Source organism: Gracilinanus agilis, chromosome 3 (genome assembly GCF_016433145.1).
Source record: "Gracilinanus agilis isolate LMUSP501 chromosome 3, AgileGrace, whole genome shotgun sequence".
Classification (NCBI taxonomy): Eukaryota; Metazoa; Chordata; class Mammalia; order Didelphimorphia; family Didelphidae; genus Gracilinanus; species Gracilinanus agilis.
The window spans coordinates 204,193,429-204,214,906 of record NC_058132.1 but is presented as its reverse complement, the minus strand read 5'-3'; the positions used below and the strand labels follow the sequence as shown (position 1 = coordinate 204,214,906).

General features: G+C 44.3%; 1 protein-coding gene across 2 annotated transcripts; it reads right to left on the bottom strand.

Moving 5' to 3' along the window:
• Positions 1-2,667: 2,667 nt before the first annotated feature.
• ABCG4 (ATP binding cassette subfamily G member 4) lies at positions 2,668-20,148 on the bottom strand. Of its 2 annotated transcripts, none has more exons than XM_044666380.1 (14): positions 19,884-20,148; positions 13,190-13,307; positions 12,741-12,873; positions 12,289-12,339; positions 11,894-12,039; positions 11,336-11,459; positions 10,998-11,112; positions 10,635-10,777; positions 9,865-9,963; positions 9,367-9,535; positions 8,969-9,069; positions 4,335-4,493; positions 3,250-3,368; positions 2,668-2,934 (listed from the first exon to the last, which is right to left on the bottom strand). In XM_044666380.1, the coding sequence occupies exons 1-14, from the start codon at positions 20,131-20,133 to the stop codon at positions 2,703-2,705; spliced, it is 1,959 nt and encodes a 652-aa protein (XP_044522315.1). In that variant the 5' UTR covers positions 20,134-20,148; the 3' UTR covers positions 2,668-2,702. The 2 variants fall into 2 exon arrangements, with proteins under 2 accessions (XP_044522315.1, XP_044522316.1); XM_044666381.1 differs by lacking the exon at positions 19,884-20,148 and adding an exon at positions 13,964-14,018.
• Positions 20,149-21,478: the final 1,330 nt, after the last annotated feature.

The following is a 21,478-nucleotide window of genomic DNA, read 5'->3' as shown; positions in this document are numbered from 1 at the left end:
ATGTCTCCAGAGAATCTATAGTGAAATTGCCTTCCTCCTGACAGAGTTTGAAGGCCACAAGGTACAGAAAGAAACATACATATTTGGATGTGATCACTCTTAGTTTTGCTAGACTATGCTTGTTAAAAAGGTCTTTTCCTTTCATCTTGTTGGTGGGTTAAGTTTAATGCATAGAAAATAACAGAAAGGTATTCACAGCAAAACACAGACAAGCAGGAAAGTTTAAAAAATAATATTTAAATTATATATATATATATGTGTGTGTGTATGTTTTTAATAGCAAGTAATATGAAATGGACATTCAATTTTTCATATAGTATCCGTTTCTTTTGCTCTTATTGTTTCTATGTGGATTGTGTGTGTGTGTGTGCATGTTTATAGTCTGAATTAAAAAGAAAAAAATTAAAAAGAAAAAACAATTTAAGCCTAAAAAAAAAAATTTCCCCTATCCTGGGGTCAAAGCCTCTTCCCCATCCCAGCTAGTGACTAGGTTCCTTCCCTTGGACTTCCTACTTCTCCCCTTCCCCACTACCCAGCCCCCTACATTTCTATGCTTGCACAAGGCAGATGGGGCAGCCCCCACAGAGCCTACAGAGTCAATAGACCAGGACCACTAAAGGCTGACACATGCCGCCATATCCACAAATCAGGTAAAGAACAGACAGACAGTGGGGTAGTTAGGTGTTTTGGTGGATTAAAAGTCAAACTAGAGTCCAGAAGTCCTGGTTTGAATTCAACTTCAGACACTTCCTAGCTGGGTGACCCTGGGCAAGTCACTTAGTTCCCATTGCTTGGCCCTTATTGCTCTTCTGCCTTAGAACCAATAGACAGTATTGATCCTAAGATGGAAGGGAAGGGAAGGAAGTAAAGAAGGAAGGAAGGAAGGAAGGAAGGAAGGAAGGAAGGAAGGAAGGAAGGAAGGAAGGAAGGAAGGAAGGAAGGAAGGAAGGAAGGAAGGAAGGAAGCAAACAGCCAAGACATATGCAACAAACACAGAACACACACATCCAAAATGAATACATCCCCTACACTGCCACAGGGATAGCATACACATTTACCCCTTACCAGCACACAGGCAAACATACAACTGATTGACACACACCAGCCGCTTCAGAGACCCTCCAGCTGCAGCAGCCAGACACAAAGAAGCTAAAGTACCGTATAAATATAGGTTTTATTAATAATGAGTGAAATCCCACAAATACACTGACATCTCCATGACAGGAGACTGGTCTGTGGGGGGTAGGGAAGGGTGGATTGGAGCCAGGCTCAGCACCCAGGCCCGGGAGCTCAGCAGCAGGGGGTCCTTGACCCCTACCAGGGAAACCAGAAATGCTCTGGATGCATCTGTCACTCTGGCACCCAGGAGGTGGTGCTCTTGTGCCCAGGGGCAGCCTTGGCTGGTTGGGAGGAGGGCACAGGGTGGTCAGAATTTTGAACCAAGCAGCAGAGAGGAAAGGGAAGGGGGGGTGTAGGGGGTGCCAGCCCCAGGGAGGCGTGCCCTAGGGCATAGGAAGAAGGGATTCTGGTGGAGCTGGCCAAGGCCAACTTGTGCCAGCTGCCTGTGCTTTTGCCAGGTCCTGAAATACAGGTGGAGGGTGTGCCCTGTGCTTGCCCTTGGCTTTGTGGAGGGAGAGAATACTGGAGAGGAGTCATCCACACAGATCCCCAGGATGGTCCTGAGCAAAAACTGTACTTGCCCAGAGCTTTTAGAAGGTGATGTCCACCTCACCCTCCACTTCGTCCCTCTCCCAGGGCCAAGTGATGATTGCGGGCATATGCCTATGAATCTGGAGAGGGGATGGGAAGGCCTGGCCCATAAGTTGATAGGAGGGCAGAATCAAGGTCATCCCCTCAGCCTTTCCCCACCGTTCCACCTCCCAAAATAAAGTGCATTCTCCAGTTCGGACATGGGCAAAAGAAACGGGCATTATTGCTAAGGTGCCACTGTGCACCATTCCCCCACCAAAGGAAGTTGGAGAAGGGGGATGGGGCACCTTAAGACCCCAGGCCTTACCTTCCCTGGGGCCTGAGCGGGATAGTCACAGACAGAATTTCCAGCCTCTGCCTCAAGAGATTGTTCCAGCAGCCTAGAATTGGGGGTGGAAGGGGTCTGACTACCAGAGTCTCCCCCTGCTCAATTTTATAATGGGGACTTTCCAGGGAACCCAGCCAGGGACCAGCCCTGGGTACTAAAACAACCCTTTGCAGCCCAATTTACAAACACGTGTGTGGTGGGGCCCCCCGGGGAACAGAGGGGGCACTTTGGTCAGTGGTCAGGGGGGAGTTTCTGGTAGAAACCCAGGTGCCCCCCCACCCCCAGGACAGTAGGAGGCAAAGAGGGCTCTGAGCAGAGAAAGGGAGGTTGAATGGGAGGAAGGGAAGGAGGGAGCTATCCTAGCCCAACAAATGTCCCTTGCATGCAGGTGTTGAGGAAGAGATGAGAAGGAAGCCACAAACTGCATCAAAACACAGGAGAGGTGATGGGACTGAGAGAGGAAGTTTAGAGCCTTCCAACATCCTCCAGGTGGACCTGGACATCCTGGAGCAGATGGACTGACAGGAGTGGGGCAGGGCAGGGCCAGGCTGGCTGCACCAGCAACCAGCTCCCAAGTCTCTGAGGTTAAAACAGTCCCAATGGGCTGGAAGGTGGGGTAGACAGGAACAGGGCTTCCTGCTGCAGCTGGAAGGAAGCGGGAGCTCTATCTCTCCGACTTCACCCGGTAGCGGAGCACAAGGTATGCCAACAGCCTCAGTGCCAGGAAGAAGATGCCCAGCACCACGAAATCCATGTAGAGCTTGGCATCCTCAACATCCATTTGTTGGAGGATGCTCTCGGGTTTCTGGAATGGGCATCCTGAGGAGTTCTCTGAGCAGTCCAGGTCCCCCCGCTCCATGCCATAGATGGTCAGAATCACACCCTCAAAGCCATACCTGAACACAACAGGAACAGCAGAAATACCTCACCACGGAGAAAGCACATCTGTCTCCCAGACCCAGCACCGCAGTGCAAATGGGCCCCCAGAACATGTACCCTGAGGAAGTAGCATGGAGATGGGCTTATCTTTCTTATCCTCATGTCAGGAAGACATCCAGAGAGAGCCTAGGAGGCCGGAGGTGGAGGACCCTTCTACTAGGGCAGTGACCAGAGGGAAAGAGGGCAGGTCCTGACTTGGCCAGAAGGGCTCAGGCCCCTGAATGCTGACTCTGGGACATGGAGAGGCTCGAGAAGAGGATGGCAGCTCTTACCTGACGTAGGAGAGGTAGGAACTCCACTGCAGATAGGTAGGGATGGTTTTGAAGCTAACGAAGAAGCCAGAGAAGAGGAGGACAGGGATAGCCGTTACCGGACCCACAAAGGTGGCCACCTGAGGATGTGGAGCAGGAGAGGGCAGGAAGGAAAGGAAGGTGACTGGGGGTGCAGACACTCAGGGCTGTGCTTACACCAGTTTATGGAAACAGTTTGTTGCACAGAGGCCTGTACACATACATATCCCTCAGTCCTTTGGGAAGGGATGCATCTGCTTCCACAGGCAGCCCCCCAATTTACTCCCTTGGAACCCTATGTGTTATCTTCTCCTGTTCTAGGAAGTTTCTTGAGAATAGGAACTGACTCTTTTTGTATTTGTGTCTCCTGGTCTTAGTAAAGTGACTGGTACATAGTGAGTACTTGATAAATTCTCTTTCTTTCTTTCCTCCTCTCTTTCTTTCCCTCCCTCCCTTTCTCCCTTTCTTCCTTTTTCCTTCTTTCCTTCCTCTATCCCCTTCCCTTCTTCTTTCCTTCATTTCTCCTCCCTCTTTGTCCCTTCTTTCCTTTCATTCCTTTTTCTCTTTTTCTTTCTTCCTTTCATCTTTTCTTTCTTCCTTCCCTTAACCTTCTTCGTCTTCTGCATTCTTTTCTACCTCTTTCTTCCTCTTTCATTCTTTTTTCCTTTCTTCCTTCCCTTCCTTCTCTCCCTTCCCTCCTTTCCTTCCTCTATCCAGTTCCCTTCTTCCTTCCTTTCATTCTTTTCTCTTTTTCTTTCTTCTTTTCATCTTTTTTCTCTTCTTTCCCTATCCTTCCTTCCCTCCCTTTCTTCCTTATTTCCTTCCTCTTTTTCTTTCATGCTTTCTTCCTTTTCTCTTTCCTGTCTTCCCTTCCCCTCTCTCTGCCTTATTCCCTTCTTTCTTTTCTCTTTTCTCTCTTCTCTTCCTTTCTTCCTTTCTTCCTTCCCTTACTCTCTCTCCCTTCCTGCCTTCCTTCCTATTTTTTTTCTTCCTTCCTTTTCTCTATATACTCCCAACCCCATATATATACTTATTCTCTCCCTCCCATTTCTCCCACTTTCACCCACCTGTAGGGAGTTGGATGCAGCCCCAATCAATAGTCCTAGGGACTGGGCTACCAGGGCAGTGGCTATGGCCAGAGCAGAGAAGAGCAGGAATCTGGAGGCTTCAGCTGGCTGGCTAGTCATCCAATACACAATGCTGCAATAAGCCACAGGGCAAATCACCTGGTGAGAGCAAGAAGAAGATTAGAAAAAGGGATTGGTATATTAGTGGCAGGCCTCTTTCTCTTGAGATGAGAGCTCCTCTTGTCTAGGGTTCTAGTTCCCTCACAGGAGCCAGAGGGACCATGAGGCTCAAATGGCTCTACCCATAGAATTTCAGCCTAGAAGGGGCCTTTTTTTTTAAACTTTATTTACTTATCTACCAATTACATGTATTAACAAATTTCCACATCAGTTTTCCACAGTTATATGATCTCCTTTTGTCTCCCTCCCTCCTTCCTTCACCCCTCCCAGAGCTGATAAGCAATTCAATCTGGATTATACATGTATTATCACAAAAAACATATTTCCATATTATTCATTTTTGTAAGTGAATAATCCTATAAAATCAAAAACCCCAAAACCCAAATAAACAACTGAAAAATCATATACTTTCATCTGCATTCTGACTCCAACAGTTCTTTCTCTGTGGGTGGATAGCATTATTTTCATAAGTCCCTCAGAATTGTCCCAGATCATTGTATTGCTGAGAGTAGCTAAGTCTATCACAGTTGATCATTCCACAGCATTGCTGTCACTGTGTACAATGTTCTGGTTCTGCTTATTTCACTCAGTGTCAGTTCCTGCAGGTCTTTCCAGCTCTTTATTAAATCATCCTGTTCCTCATTCCTTACAGCATGATAGTATCACATCACCAGCATATACCAGAGTTTGTTGAGTCACTCTCCAATTGAGGGGCATCTCTTTAGTTTCCAATTCATTGCCACAACAAAAAGAGGAGCTATAAATATTTTTGTTCAAGCAGACCCTTTCCCATTTTGGAAAGGACCTTCTTTTTTAAATGTTATTTAATTAATTAATTTAGAATATTTTTCCATGGTTACAAGATTCATGTTCTTTCCCTCCCCTCTCCTCATAACCCTCCCATAGCCAACACACAATTCCACTGGGTTTTACACGTGTCATTGCTCAAGACCTATTTCTGTATTATTGATATTTGCACTAAGGTGATCGTTTAGAGTCTATATCCCCATTCATATCCCCATCAACCCATGTGATCAAGCAGTTGTTTTTCTTCTGTGTTTCTATTCCCACAGTTCTTGGATAGTGTTCTTTCTCATAAGTCCCTCAGAGTTGTCCTGGATCATTGCATTGCTTCTAGTAGAGAAGTCCGTTACATTCAATTATACCCTGGTGTATCAGTCTCTGTGTATAATGTTCTCCTGGTTCTGTTGCTTTCACTCTGCATCAGTTCCTGGAGGTCATTCCAGTTCACATAGAATTCTTCCAGTTCATCATTCAGCACAATAGTATTCCATCACCAGCAGATACCACAATTTGTTCAGCCATTCCCCAATTGAAGGGCATCCCCTCATTTTCCAATTTTTTGCCACCACAAAGAGTGTGGCTATAAATATTTTTGTACAAGTCTTTTTCCCTATGATCTCTTTGGGATACAAACCCAGCAATGATATGGCTGGTTTAAAGGGCATACAGTCTTTTAGCACCCTTTGGGCATAGTTCCAAATTGCCATCCAGAATTGTTGGATCAATTCACAACTCCACCAGCAATGTATTAATATCCCAATTTTGCCACATCCCCTCCAACATTTATTACTTTCCTTTGCTGTCATGTTAGCCAATCTGCTAGGTGTGAGGTGGTACCTCAGAGTTGTTTTGATTTGATTACAAGAGATTTAGAACACTTTTTCATGTGTTTATTAATAGTTTTGATTTTTTTTATCTGAAAATTGCCTATTCATGTCCCTTTCCCATTTATCGATTGGGGAATGGTTTGATTTTTTGTACAATTGATTTAGCTTCTTATAAATTTGAGTAATTAGACCTTTGTAAGAGGTTTTTGTTATAAAGATTTTTTCCCAATTTGTTGCTTCTCTTCTAATTTTGGTTGCATTGGTTTTGTTTGTACAAAACCTTTTTATTTTAATGTAATCAAAATTATTTATTTTACATTTTGTAATTTTTTCTAACTGTTGCTTGGTCTTAAAAATCTTTCCTTCCCAAAGATCTGACAAGTGAAAGGATCTTCTAAGATTACCTAGTCCACCATTCTATAGGTGAGGAAAATGAACCAGATTATAGTGTCTTAAACACTTTTCTCTCTATCCCTGTACCTTTGACAACCTTTCTCCTTCATCCAGCCCCTCAAGGTGAATAGATCAAATGAGTTAACATTTATCTAAAATACTAGGCCAGTGATGGGCAAACTATTCCAGGCCATAGTTTGCCCATCATTGCCTTAAGCAATTCCCTAATCACTACACCCCCCCCCCACATCCAGATGTAGGGATTAGGGAATTGCTTAAGGCAGTGATGGGCAAACTACAGCCTGGATCTGGCCTTGGGGGGAGGAATAGTTTGCCCATCACTGTACTAGACAAATGCTAACAATTATTCTTATTATCTAATCCAGAGAAAGGAAATTATTTGATTAGTGTTCCACAACTAGTAAGTGAATTGGGATTCAAAATCAGGACTCTCCTGCCTTCAAGTCCACTATTCTCTCTACTAAACTGTATTATAAACTCACCTATAGGACTATAGTCATTGTTCCCCTCCTTGGAATAACCTTTTTTTCCTCCTTCTCTGGATCTAGTCTATTCTCAAGGTCTACCTTTAAGTCCCACCTTCCCTGATGACCCCAGCCCACAGAGCCCTCTCTCTTTCTGTCTGTGCTTTCTGCTCTTATACACTTCCTGAGATTATTATTGTTTTTATATTCATTCGTTTCATTTCATACTCTCATTCATTAGTTTCATTCTCAAACTAAATTTTAAACTGAAGACTAGAGATCAGTTTTGTATCTCACACAGGGCTAAAATACAGTAGATGTTCAACAGTGTTTGTTGATTGGGGGAAGCTAGTGATTCAGTGGACAGAGAGCCAAGCCTGGAGTTAGAAGATACTGGGTTCAAATCTGACCTCAGAACACTTCCTAGCTGTGTGATCCTGGACAAGTCACTTAACCCCCATTGCCTAGCCCTTACTACTCTTCTGCCTTGGAAATAATACTTAGTATTAATTCTAAAATGAAAGGTAAGGGTTTAATTAGTTAGTTAATTAATTTTATTTTTTAAATATATATTTTTGCCAATTACATGTAATAAGTTTCCACACAAGTTTTCCTAAGTCATTAAGATTCATTAGTTAATTAATTTTAGAAACAATGCTTCAGGAATGAAATGAGCAGAAGCAGGGGAACATTGTACACTGAAAATGAAACATAGTGGAGCTATCCAGTGTGATGGACTTTGCTACAGGTAATAATGCAAAGATTTAGGACATTCCAAAGGGACTTGGGAGAAAGAATGCTGTCCATATTGAGAGAAGGAACTATAGGAGTAGAAACATGAAAGAAAAACTTATGACTTCTCACTTACCACTTGTTTATATGGGTATATGATTTGGGGCTTCAGCTTTAAAAGATTGTTCTACATTGGTGGTGGAGTTGTGAATTGATCCAACAATTCTGGAGGGCAATTTGGAACTATGCCCAAAGGGCAATAAAAAACTGTCTGCTCTTTGATCCAGCCATACCACTGCTGGGTTTGTACCCCAAAGAGATAATAAGGAAAAAGACGTGTACAAAAATATTTATAGCCACACTCTTTGTGGTAGCAAAAATTTGGAAAATGAGGGGATGCCCTTCAATTGGGGAATGGCTGAACAAATTGTGGTATCTGATGGTGATGGAATACTATTGTGCTCAAAGGAATAATGAACTGGAGGAATCCCATGTGAACTGAAATGATCTCCAGGAATCGATGCAGAGTGAAAGGAGAAGAACCAAGAGAATATTATATATAGACACTGGTACAATCGAATGTAATGGACTTCTATACTAGCAGCAATGCAATGACCCAGGACAATTCTGAGGAACTTATGAGAAAGAACACTATCTGAATGCAGAGGAAGAACTGTGGGAGCAGAAACGCAGAAGAAAAACATATGACTGATCATATGGTTCAATGGGAATATGATTGGGGATGTAGACTCTAAACAATCCCTCTATTGCAAATATTAATAATATGGAAAATAGGTCTTGATCAATGATACATGTAAAACCCAGTGGAATTGATCATTGGCTATGGGAAGGGGGATGGGAAGAGGGGAGGGAAAGAACATGAATCAGGTAACCATGGAAAAAAATTCTAAATTAAATAAATTAATTCATTAATGGATTTTTAAAAAATAAAAATGTACTGCTATAAACAAAAAATAAAAATAAAAGATTGTTCTATGGTAAAAATGAATAATGTGGAAATAGGTATCAAGTGATACCATTTGTACAGCCCAGTGGAATTGCTTGTTGGCTCTGGGAGAGGGAAGGGAAGAGAGAAGGGAAAGAAAATGAAACATGGAAACATGAAAAAATATTTTTTAAATAAAATATAAATAAAAATTTAAAAATAAAAGAAACAATGCTTGTCGCTTGACTTGTTGATTGATAAGCTTACCTGAAAGGGCACATCAGCCATAGTCTTGGCCAAGTAATAAGCTTTGAGGCTATACCAATAGTTGAGATGCTCCCGCATGAAGACAGCCATTTCTAGGGGAACTAGGACAGAGAAAAAAAAGAAGGCATTCCACTTGGCCCCCTCCTACTATTCTCCCCAACACAAACCTTCTGCTGCATCCTGATTAATCTATTACTGGGACTCTAGGGCAGGAAACTATTCCCTCCCTACCTAATCTCCTTCCCCCACAGTCCATCAGCTTGCCTGAAACTTGGGACCATACTCTCAAGTCTCTCCCCAGCTGTTCTCCCATCTCATTAACTACCCCAGCACCCATCCCTCATCTCTCCACCAATTCTGTCCCCCCCACCCAGGTGTGCCAGGTCCTGAGGACTCACAGGTAAGAACAGTAGGCATGAGGGCAGCGAACATGAGGAAAAGCATGGAGAAGAAGAGGCAGCCTGTGTTGTTGAAGACTTTGCTGGCATCGTTTCCGATGTGAAGGTAAAGGAGACCAATGAGCACACCAATCACCACATGGGACATGAATCTAAGGTGGGTCAGAACCTGGTAGGGAAAAATATGGTCAGTGCTAGGGAGATCAGGGAGCTGTGTTTGGAGGAAACTTATCTAGGTCCTGGGGAGAGGAACAGTACCAGAGGAGGAATTATAACACCATTCAGGAATGGGGGAAGGAGACGGCAGTTTGGGGGAGGAGACAAGACAAATTCTATGCTACCCACATTAAGAGCCCTCATTGGTGTCTTCAAGAAACCCTGTGATGTAAACAGGGAAGCTTAGGCCAGGAGCCCCCTTCTTTTTTCTCCATTCCCATGACAGTTAGTAGGGTCTTGGGGATTGATGGTTACCAGAATCCCTATAGTACAGCCTCTCACCGTGTCCCTAAGGATGGACAAGAAGGTTCTCTTGAAGAGGATTCGGAACTGGGTACACGTGTTAGTGGCGAATGTGTGACTCTCGATGGGGTCTACTTCCTGAGTAGGAGGAAGATCACAATCCAAGGTCATGGGAAATGAAGCACACTGGGAGAGATGCCCAACACCACCCAGCCCAACAGACAAGAACCTGCCAAACTTCTCATGAGGCCAGCTAGGGCACGAGGCAGAATCTGTTGGCATCCTGGCACTCCATCCCCAGGGGCAGAATCCTTGGCAAGGGAAAGGAGTCCAGGATTGTTGGATTTAAAACTAGAAAAGACAGTAAATGTCATCTATTCTAATTCCTTCACTTCCTTTTTTTTTTTTAAACCCTTATTTTCTATCTTAGAATCACTATTAAGTATCCATTCCAAGGCAGAAGAGCAGTAAGTGCTAGGCAATGGGGGTTATTATGTGATTTACCCAGGGTCACACAACTAAAAAGTATCTGAAGTCAAATGTGAACCCAGGACTTCCCATATCCAAGTCTGACTCTTTCTTCCCTGAACCATATAGCTGCCCCTAATTCCTTCATTTTCTAAATGAAGCAACTGAAACCTAAGGATGGGAAGTGTCTTTAGGCCCATTCCATTGTGCTAAGATTTAAATCCAAAACCTCTGGCTCCAAATCCAGTACTCTTGTCATCACTTTTTCCAGTGGCCAGTTCTCCCCAATTCTGATACCTCATCTCTAAACGCATATACCCTACGTTCTTTCTTTTACTCACTGGAGGACAAACAGGGGAAGGGGACTGGACATGGTTCTTCTCTGGGGTGTCTTTCTTCTCTGCCACAGTACAGAGTCCATTCTGGACTGCCCGGAACAGCATTGGATTCAGGTCCCCATACTCCCCTGATGCTACTTCAATGACTGTGGAAAAGGAGAAGATGACGAGTTCAGGTGCCATTCTCTCCAAGAAAAAAACAGTCCCCCCTCGGAGGACTAACTGCATGCCTATCATGTATGGTTTCTGCCCAATACAACCAAAGGGGAGAGCTCAAGACCCCATCCTCTCCCCAAAGGAGACTGCCCACATGGCCACCAGGGTCCCAGCCTGGAGTCACACTAGCAGTGATCCACTTCCACTCACTGAAGTCCGCTGGGTTGTGGTAGGTGGGGCAATGGAGGCCCAACCCCTTCAGGTAAGGAATCAGGTTGGTGACCATACCCTTGAAGATGCATTGCCCCTGGCTCAGGATGTAGAGCTGGAAGTAAAAATTGAGGTAAGATGAAAAAGAGGCAGCTAGCAAGACTGGCATCCCCCACTATACCCTAACACTCTGTCAGTACCACTGTTCCTACCAGCAACCACATCTAGACAAACATTTCCATACCCAGCCAACCTCCCAGAGCCTGGATATAATAGACACTAACGGGTCTCCTCAACCCTATGCTCTCTATCCAGGAGAGCCAAAACTGGTAGCTGACCTTGTCAAACATCTCAAATAGCTTGGCACTGGGCTGATGGATGGTGCAGATGATGGTACGGCCCCCCTGAGCCAAGGACTTCATTAATGATACAACCTGGAAGCAGGAGGCACTGTCCAGCCCACTGCCAAGAAAAAGAAACAGACCAAGATGAGGGAATATTAGGGGTGTAGAAAATTCAAATGAGGGGAATGATCTAGAATGGAGAGAGCAGGTTCTCATCCTATTCCCAATTCAATTCAATTCAATAAACATTTATTAAGCACCTACTATGTGCCAGCACTATACTAAGTGCTGGAGATACAATCAGAGACAAAAGATAGTTTCTGCCTTCAAGGAGTTTACAGTCTAATTCTCTCACCCTCTCTGCCCCCACCCCAATCCCAATCCTACTGCATCATCACTTTGGCCCACTGGGAAGTCAGAACGTATAGAGCCTAGTTCCCTCACTCTTCTGGGATGGTCTTGGAAAGCCCAGGCTCCTGGATCTCTCAATAGCTCTATGGCATTGAGTATGGGGGGGATGTGTTGAGGGAAAGGTTAGCCCAAGGAGAATACCTGGTAGGCTCATCAAAGAACATGACAGGTGGGTTGTTGACAAGCTCCAAAGCAATTGCCAGTCGTTTCCTCTGACCCCCGGAGAGCATGGCTGTCCTCGTGTGGGAGCAGGACATCAGTCCCAAAGCCGTCAGAATCTCAGTCACCTGCCCAAAGCCCACCCCCACATCAGCCTAGAAAGCTTCCAGAAACCCATTTGCCATCCCGCCATTCCTCTGCCAGAAAAAGACCTCAGCAGGGTACTGACTCTATCTGGAGACCACCCCCAACCTGCCCTAGCTAAGCTGGTTCCAGGGCCATTTCTTCCCTCTCCCAGGGGCTACCCTGCCCCCTCAGTTCCACTGGTCCAGCTCCCAGAGGAAGGGTACCTCTGACCAGGTTCCACTTCTACTTACCAGCTCCTTCTTCACCTCTTGTTTTTCATTCAACTTCAAGTTGGCAGAGACCTGGGCACAAAAAATGAGGCGGATCACTGGTGTGGATACTGAAACCCAAAGGCCTCATGAATGCCATCTCACCCCCAACCCTTCAGTCAGTCAGAGGGACAAGCAGAAGAGTAGATTTCAGCAGAGCATCCTAGCGTTGGGAATTCCAGGGTGCCTATCAACCTTGAAGGGGGAATAAGGGTGGTGAAGGATCTAATGTTCATCACCCACCTTGAGGGTAGTGGCTACAGCTTATCTAATGTTTGTAGCTTTCCCACACATACAAAGCATGATGCTTCCTTTGTACATAGTGCTTAATAGCTCAATATATTGTTGCTATACCCATGGAACCCAAGGGAAACTGATGGGAGGGAGGAAGTTATATCAGTACCTCAATACCTAGAGAAGGGGTGAACCCTCACCATCATGGCCTCTAGCACAGTGAGATGAGGAAGCAGCATATCATCCTGCATGATGTAACATGACATTTTGCGAAAGGTCCGCAGCTCCCGAGGTCGTCCATTCACCAAGATCTGCCCCTTCATGCCAGTCTCCCTGTAGGAATAGCATGTCATGGGAATCATTGGCTAGAATATCTTCAAAGCCCTAGGCTGCCCACCTCTGAAAAACTCCAAACACTGCGTTTCATTCCTTCCTGTGAAATTCTGCTACAAACTCTCCCACCCACCAGAAACTCATCCTCCCAATTCTGTTGTGTTTTCCATTATCAGAGAGAGAGAAAGAGACAGAGAGGAGAGAGAGAGAGAGAGAGAGAGAGAGAGAGAGAGAGAGAGAGACAGAGAGAGAGAGAGAGACAGAGAGGAGAGAGAGAGAGAGAGAGAGAGAGAGAGAGAGAATAACCCATCCTTACCTATACCCAGCAAGGATGTTCATGAATGTTGACTTCCCAGCGCCTGAGGGTCCCATGATGCCAATCAGCTCCCTTCGACAGAACTTGCCAGATAAACATTTGAGAAGGGTCTTATATCCTAGGTTGGGAGAAGGGAGAGACCATCAGGGAACAGAGATACCCCAATCCCCCAAGCAGTTCAGTGGCTTTTTCAAGACAGTACTTGGGCAGAGAAGAAGGAATTGCTGGTTCTGACTGCATGATTTATAGTAGCAAAATCAGAAGAACTCTTCTGGTTTGATCACTTACTAGCTGTGTAATCTTTTTTTTTTTTTTTAAACCCTTACCTTCCATCTTGGAGTCAATACTGTGTATTGGTTCCAAGGCAGAAGAGTGGTAAGGGTAGGCAATAGGGGTCAAGTGACTTGCCCAGGGTCACACAGCTGGGAAGTGTCTGAGGCCAGATTTGAACCTAGGACCTCCCGTCTCTAGGCCTGGCTCTCAATCCACTGAGCTACCCAGCTGCCCCCTGTGTGATCTTTTTTATTTATCGATATCTTTTGTTTTTATGTAATTTAAATCTCCCAATCTATTTCTCCCCCACCCCATACCATCATGGATGTGAATCATCCATTAAAACAAAGAATTTTAAAAAGAGAAAAAAAAAACAGTTCAGTGAAACTAATCAATATATCATCTAAGTCTGACAGCATGTTTCCACAGCCTTCTCTACCAAGAAGCAGGAGCTGCATTTCCTCATTTCTTCAGGGCCAGCTTTGGTCATAATAATTCCACCAGCTTTGTGATTTGAGGAAAGCCATCTAACTTCTCTGAGACTCAGTTTCCTCATCTAAAAAATGGGAGTCTACTACTCATGCTATCAACTTCACAGGATTGTTGTGATTAAAATTATTTCTGTACATCTTAAGCTGTATAAAATTTGCGTCATCATCAAATGGGGACAAGAGAAGTACCCACAAACACATATGCAAAAATATATATATAGTTCTCTTCTTTTCTCTACTCCCTGGACTGAGATGACTGCCCCTGGAGTCAAGACATCTAAGGTATAATTTCCTGAATTTAGTATCAAATGCACACACTTCCTAGAAGAGAAGAGAAGAGCCTGGGTCATGAGGTACAGGGCAAAAAGCCTGCCTCCTCTCCTCTGTGGACATGAATCGGTATTTCTCTCCTTTGCTCCAGAGATTTACTTCTAGCCTTCACCTCCATCTGGAAAAACCTTCTTTTCTTCAAGGCCTGGCATAAAGCTAATTCCCTACAGAAAACCCAAAGGACTTGAAAGGTACACAGACACATAAACTGATCCAAATAACTATCACTGTCTGCCCTCCAACTTCCTCTCTTATGGTAACATCCAGCCCACTTACTGAGAACTTAAACAGAAAACATTACCAGGGGCAAAGCTGGGCTTAGTGGATAGAGAGCCAGGCCTGGAGATGGGAAGTCCTGGTTTCAAATCTGATCTCAGGGCAAGTTACTTACCCCCAATTGCTTAGCCCTTACTACTCTTCTGCTTTGAAACCACCATTAAGTATTGATTCTAAGATGGAAGGTAAGGGTTTAAAAAAAAAAAAAGAAAAGAAAACATTACTAGGGACCCTCGATGTTTGGCTTAGACATCTAAGTCACAGTAGTACAGATACTCTGCTTTTTAATCTCCTCCCTTGGGGAAGCTAAGTAGCAGAGTGAATAAAATATCAGGTCTGGAGTCAGGAAGTCCTGGGCTCAAATCAGGCCTCAGATTTTTCCTAGCTGTGTGACCCTGAATAAGTCACTTAGTATTGATTCTAAAACAGAAGATAAGGGTTTAAGAAAAAAATTCCTCCTTTCCATGACCCCCAGGGCACTACAGTAGATTTTTATTTTGTCTTTGTGAACTATAGAACCTTCTCCAGTTCTCTGACCCCATAATTCACAAAAATCACAAAGCCTGGAAGGATCCTCAAAAGATCATGTTATAGGGGGTAACTAGCACAGTTGATAGTGTTAGACCTGGAATCAGGAGGACCCAGGTTCAAATCTAGTCTCAAACACTTCCTAGCTTTGTGACCTTGAGCAAGTCACTTATCCCCAATTACCTAGTCCTTACTACTCTTCTGCCTTGGAACCAGTACTGAGTATTGATTCTAAGATGGAAGGTAAGGGCTTGAAAGCAAGAAAGCATTACTAGGGACTCTTGATGGTTGGTTCAGACACCTGAGCCACAGTAGTTGTACTAGTACTGTGCTTTTTAATCCCCTCCTTTGGGGCAGCTAATTAGCACAGTGAATAGAACACCAGGACTGGGGTCAGGAGAACTTGGGTTCAAATCTGGCCTCAGACATTTCCTAGCTTTGTGACCCTAGGCAAGTCACTTAACTTCCATCACCTAACCTTTTATCACTCTTCTACCTTGGAACCAATGCACAATATATTGATTATTGACTCCAAGACAGAAGATAAGGATTTTTTTTAATAATAAAAAGTCATGTCATTCAGTTCCCTGTCTATAGGCAGAGGAGATCTACCTGCCAAATGCCAAACTGAGGCCTGGAAAGGTGATTCACCCACAATGATATATATGAGGGAAGTCATCAGTCCTAATCCTATGTTTCCATCAACAAAAACCATTCAGGAAGTGCTTTGCACCTGCCTTTTAATGTCACTTTAAGGGAAGAAGGGAGCTGACGGCTGAAGACAATGTGCCTTCCTTGCCTTGGTTCTCCCAGTTTCTAAACTGGATTGACCTCTCCAGGGGATCAAGTTCAAGTAAGTGAAGAAGAGCAATAACAATGGTTTCATGGGTGGCAGCTGGGTGCTCAATGGATTGAGAGCCAGGTCCAGAGAGCCAGGCCCTAGGACCAGGGAGGTACTAGATTCAAATCTGGCCTCAGACACTTCCTAGCTGTGTGACCCTGGGCAAGTCACTTGACCCTCATTGCCTAGCACCCATCATTCTTCTGCCTTGGAATCGATACACAGTATTGATTCTAAGACAAAAGGTAAGGGTTCTAAAAATAAATAAATAAATAAATGGTTTCATGGTGGGGAAAACCCACTGGAATTCTAGAAGTCAAAAAAATAATCTATTTTAAAACAGGAGAGTACCTTAGAGACCATCTAATCCAACCCCACGAGAGCCAGGAATGCTTTGTTTAAGGTGCTATTTAACAGCTATGTGACCTTGGACAAATTACTTTTTATTGTAATAAGAAAATCACTAGACTTGGTCTAATCTTGACTGTATTCTTTTCTTGGACAAGTCATCTAAGCTCTTTCTCTGGGCCTCATCTTCTCCACCTGTCAAATGGAAGAAGTTGGACTAAATTATGTCCAGAGTCTCTTCCACCTCTAAATCCCATGATTCCACAATTAAGATCTCTGCAAGCACTAGACTCTATGAACTTTTTGAGCCTTTTTTTTGAGCCTAGTTCAATAGGAAAATAATGCCTGCACGACTTTCTTCACATGACTATTGGGAAGATCAAATGAGATAATGGATGTCAAAGAGTTCTGAAGCATTTAGTGCTATGCAATTATTTACCATTATCACAAATGTCTGCCAGGGAAAGGAAATGCCTGCTTTCTCCCTGGTATTTCCCTGTTCTCTTTCTTTCTGCCTACCTTCAAACCTCTTTTCCTCCTCTATTCTCAAGTGTAAGAAATGAAGGAAGAAAAAAAGAAAAGAATGAAGGAGGGAGTCATAGAGTATTAAAATATTAAAGGTGAGACTAAAAGATAGCAGAGATAAAAGGGAGAGAGCAAAAGGGAGAAGGGGAACACACAAAGAAATCACACCTCTGATTTCATCAGAGTTGGGAATTCCTGGTGTGGAAACTACTTATGTGTAACCCTTTAAAAAATTTCCTGGAAGACACTTCCAGGAATGGTATGACTTACTCAAGATCACACAGCTGATATGAATCAGAGGCTAGACTTGAATGTAATGCTGCCTCAAATAGGCCTAAATGCAGGATCTCCTAAAAATTCATAGTCTTTTAATAACTTCAAAAGTAAAAAATGCTAATATATATAACCTGAAAATTTATATTTAATGTTTAAAATATGAATGTTATTTATTAAACATATCAACATAATCACTATCTTATTCTATATACATTACTCTAGTCCATTTCTTAACTCTATAAAAACTTTAACTAGGGGCAGGTCAGGGACTAAAAGGGTAATCCTAGTATTAAGGGGCAGTAGTTAGGTAGCACAGTGGATAAAGTGCCAGGCCTGGAGTCAGGAGGTCATGGGTTCAAATATGGCCTCAGGTACTTTCTAGCTAAAGTGACCCTAGGCAAGTCACTTAACCCCAATGGCCTAATTCTAACTGCTTTTCTGCCTTGAAACAGATACTAAATATTGATTCTAAGACAGAAGATAAAGGTTTTTTAAAGAATCTTAATGTTGGGATCATGCAAAGAATGAAGTTTTGATTCATATGTGACTTGGTTTTTTTTTTTAATCCTTTCCTTCTCTTTTAGAATGAATATTGTGAATCAGTACCAAGGCAGAACAATAGTAAGCACTAGGCACTAGAGGTTAAGTGACTTGCCCAGGGTCACACAGCTAGGATGTATCAGAAGTCACATTTGAAACCAGGACCCCTGGTCTCTGGGCCTGACTCTCAATCCACTGCTCCCCCATATGTGACAGTTTTGATATGACCCCACAAGAAAAAATCTAATGGAGATAAATCAGCTGACCAAGGTAGCCAAATAAAAGGAAATATTCTGTCAATGCATCAGCCTGAAAAAGTGTCACCTAGAAACTGTCCCACATACAATGTATAATGATCCGTCTTGTTAAAATTAAAATTAAAACTTTATTTCTCAACATTTGCAAAATTAAATATTTTAAATTTTAAATAATTAAACTTTCTAATAATGTCTTTGTAAGTTTATAGCATTTATACTTATAAAGTTATTAAAGTTTTAAACTGCACTAAGACCTTTGGGACACTCTATAGCCTCCTGCATTCCTTCTTCTTGCTTCTTCCTACCAAAAAAGTCTGGTTCACATAAAACTCATGTGCAATCAAAAAAATATATACATATACATATACATATATATATACACACATGTGTATATAATTTTATTTTCAAAGAAGTTTCGTATTAGTGATGTGTTCTATCTTCAAACCAAAAATGTAATTAATTTTTTCATAAAACTAGGAGGGAGGAAGATTCTCCTCCAACATTTCCCCTTATTTCACCATTTACTGAAAGCTAATCTAGACCCTCGAATCATACTGATGCTCAAGTTCCTGTTCAACTCTGACCCTTGTCCTCTTTCAAGTTCTCCAGAGTTCACGTGTGCAAAAAGAGAAATGAGGTGACTAAAGGAAGAGAAGGTTGCTAAAAGCCCTGCTTAGAAGTGTTTCAGTCCAGTTGCTCAAATTCAGAATAATTTACCCTTTTGGTCTTCACACCAGTTCTGGGAAACTCAGCTTGTGTGTTCTCAGCTCATGCTGCCTGGAGCAGAGGAGGGTTACTAAGGCTTTACTGAACCCAGGATATCCCATTGCCAGTTACAAAACCATCCCTCACCTACCTCAACACCTCCAGATTTGGGCCAGGAAAAGAAATGGGAGCTACTTTTTTCTCCCATCTGCCTAGTTCTGAGCTTAGAGGAATACCAAGATATTACAAATCGAAGAATATGGACTGGTAATCACATGTGTTTATTATAGGTCTGACACTGATGTGCTGTGTGATCTTAAGTTAGTTATTTAATCTCTTCGTAACTCCTTTTCCTCATCTCCATGATGGAATGATCCTTTTCCCTCCACTCATCCTTTGCCTGGCATCCAAGACCCTATTTTATTTCACCTTAGATATTTTTTCCCTCCAGTCAAACTGGATAACCTTCTGCCACCTTTGCCCCAGAACAGCACTTCATTCTCACAATTCTCACAGATTGTTACCTATGCCTGGCTTATCTCCCTATCTCTCTTCACCTGTTTATTTCTTTTAAACCCTTACTTTCTGTCCTAGTCATAGTTCTGTCCTTAGATACTAAGTATAGAGTTTAAGATATTAATTCTTAACTAATTAATGAATTCTAAGATACTAAGATACTAATTATTAGATACCAAGTATCAGTGCTAAGACAGAAGAGAGGCAAGGGTTAGACAATCAGGGTTAAGTGACTTGCCTATAAGGGGTCACATAGCTGAGGCCAGATTTTAGTCCAGGTCTTCCCTATCCACTATACTACCTAGCTGCTCTAGATGATCATTTATGAATATTTACAAAATACATCGGAAAATTTAGAGCCCGATAAGAATTTAAAGATCTTCAAAGTAAACTCCTATATTTCACAACTGAGGCTCAGGGTAAGCGATTTGCCTCAAGTTACCCAGGAAAGTGTCATACATCAAATTATGATTCAAATCCAAGTTCTCTGATTCTAAATCTTTCCTCATCTGCCTCCAATGTTGCTTCCGAGATTCAGAAAGCTAATAGAGAATGGGACTAGATGACCTCTGAAATCCCTCCCCACTTTTAAATTACATGGTTTTATGAGTTTTCAGTGCCTGTTCAGAGGAGAGAGGGCATGGTGCCCATTTAGAAGGCAAAAAAACAACAATGACAAGTTAAGAGGTAGAGGGCATAGTATGCAGATAGTACCCACTAGGGAGGAAGAAAAAGAGCAAAATAAGGAGACAGAAAACTCAGGAATAGAAGTAGTGGTTCTTCCATACCCCTCTTGCGCCAGCAGGGTCCCTCTCGAACAGAATAGGACAGCTCCACGAATTCTACATCAACTGCAGAGCGCTTTGGAAGATGAGAGAAGCGCTGGGCTTCTGTGATATGGTTCTCCACTTTCTTCAGGTGTGTGGTCAGTAGGGGGGGCTCTGTGGGGCCAGGGCGCCCTGCCATATCCTCCAGGGCCACTGCCACAGCCCCTGGCCCCAGCCCACAGCTGCCCACCTCCAGTGCCTTCTCCTCCATCACTTTGCCCTGCAGGAAACCAGGCAGCTGAAGGGATTTGTTTAACATCACACCCAGCCCTGGATCCTTCTTCCATCTCTAACACTGCTCCACCCCCTTCACCCTCCTCCCTCCACCCCACCCCCTTCTCTCTTTTTCTTGTCTTATGTACAGTTGTCTACACAGGTCTCTCATCTTGTTCCCTGACAATTCCTGCTTTCTCTTGTCCTACTCCATTACTATTCTTCCTCAAGATCTCCCTTAAGCATACCCCCATACCATCTCCCTCAGCCCTACCTTCTCAGAAATCCGGTCCAGGCTATTCAACATTACCCATCTGCCTCAGGGCTCTGCCCTCGATGCATACCTCAACATATTCCCTTCTACTAGCCATCAGATTCTATCCCCTACAGCTATGCCCACCAAAGATCCTATTCTGCCCCTAGCCCGTGCAGGCCCTTTCCTCTTCCTCCTCCATGAAGCTCTAATCTCCTTACTCGGCAGGACTCTGGCCAACAGCCCCAGCCCTAGGGAGGAGGGAGGAGGGTTAGAATCCAGAAGGGAGGACAATGGGAGGGGCAGTAAGGGGAGAGTGATAGAGAGGAAGGGGATCCAGAGAGGGAAGGGTGTCCGGGAGACTGAGCATCCCCGGGGGCCGAAAAGGGCCTCCTTCATCCCCCTGGGGAAACAGGACCCATGGACAGTCCAGCTCCTCCAGAGCCCCTTTGCTGTGCGCTGCGGAGGCCCTCCCTAGAAGTAGGCGCACGGACTGGGACGTCTGTGCCCCCCTACAAGCCACTGGACTAACAAACACAGCCCCCCACCCCAAATTTCTTTCCATACATCCAGTCACCTTGACGCGCCCCGGGCGCTCCTGAATAAGAGGCCCGATAGGATGGGAGGAATGAGGGCCCCCCCCAGACTGCAATGGGGTCTTCGCTGCTGCCCCCCTTACTTGCCTCTGGTTGCAGTTCAGCAGTCCAGGCTCCCGGTCCGGCGGCCCGGGCTGGGCGGGGCCAGGGCGGAGCAGAGATGCGGGGAGGGCCCCGGCCCCGGGTTTGAGGGGATGGAGTGGCGGGCGAGGTGCCCCCCACCCCAACTGTGGGCCAGCTGCGCAGCCCCCTTTGCCTGGAGCCCAGTCAGCTCCGCTGCCTCCTCCGGAGCCGGCCGGCGGGGCGGCTGCGCTCTCCTCCGGGCGGCTGCCTGGCCTCGCCGCTCTTAAAGGGGCGGCGCAGCCCCGCACTGGGGCGGGGGGAGCAAGGGGAGGAAGATATGAGAACAGGCGAAGTGGGGGACGGAAGTGGCGAAGAGCTATGGTCCAGGGGTTCACTGATAGAATTGCAAGGCAGGGAATAAAGGAGAAGCT

Excerpts from the sequence above, each read along its gene's own strand:
- ABCG4 (XM_044666380.1), bottom strand. The coding sequence starts at position 20,133 with ATGGAGGAGAAGGCACTGGAGGTGGGCAGCTGTGGGCTGGGGCCAGGG. Across the intron at positions 9,964-10,634 it reads CTTCCCCTGTTTGTCCTCCA|GAAGTAGACCCCATCGAGAG; the intron begins GTGAGTAAAAGA and ends CCTCCTACTCAG. Across the intron at positions 2,935-3,249 it reads TCCTACCTCTCCTACGTCAG|GTATGGCTTTGAGGGTGTGA; the intron begins GTAAGAGCTGCC and ends TGTTGTGTTCAG.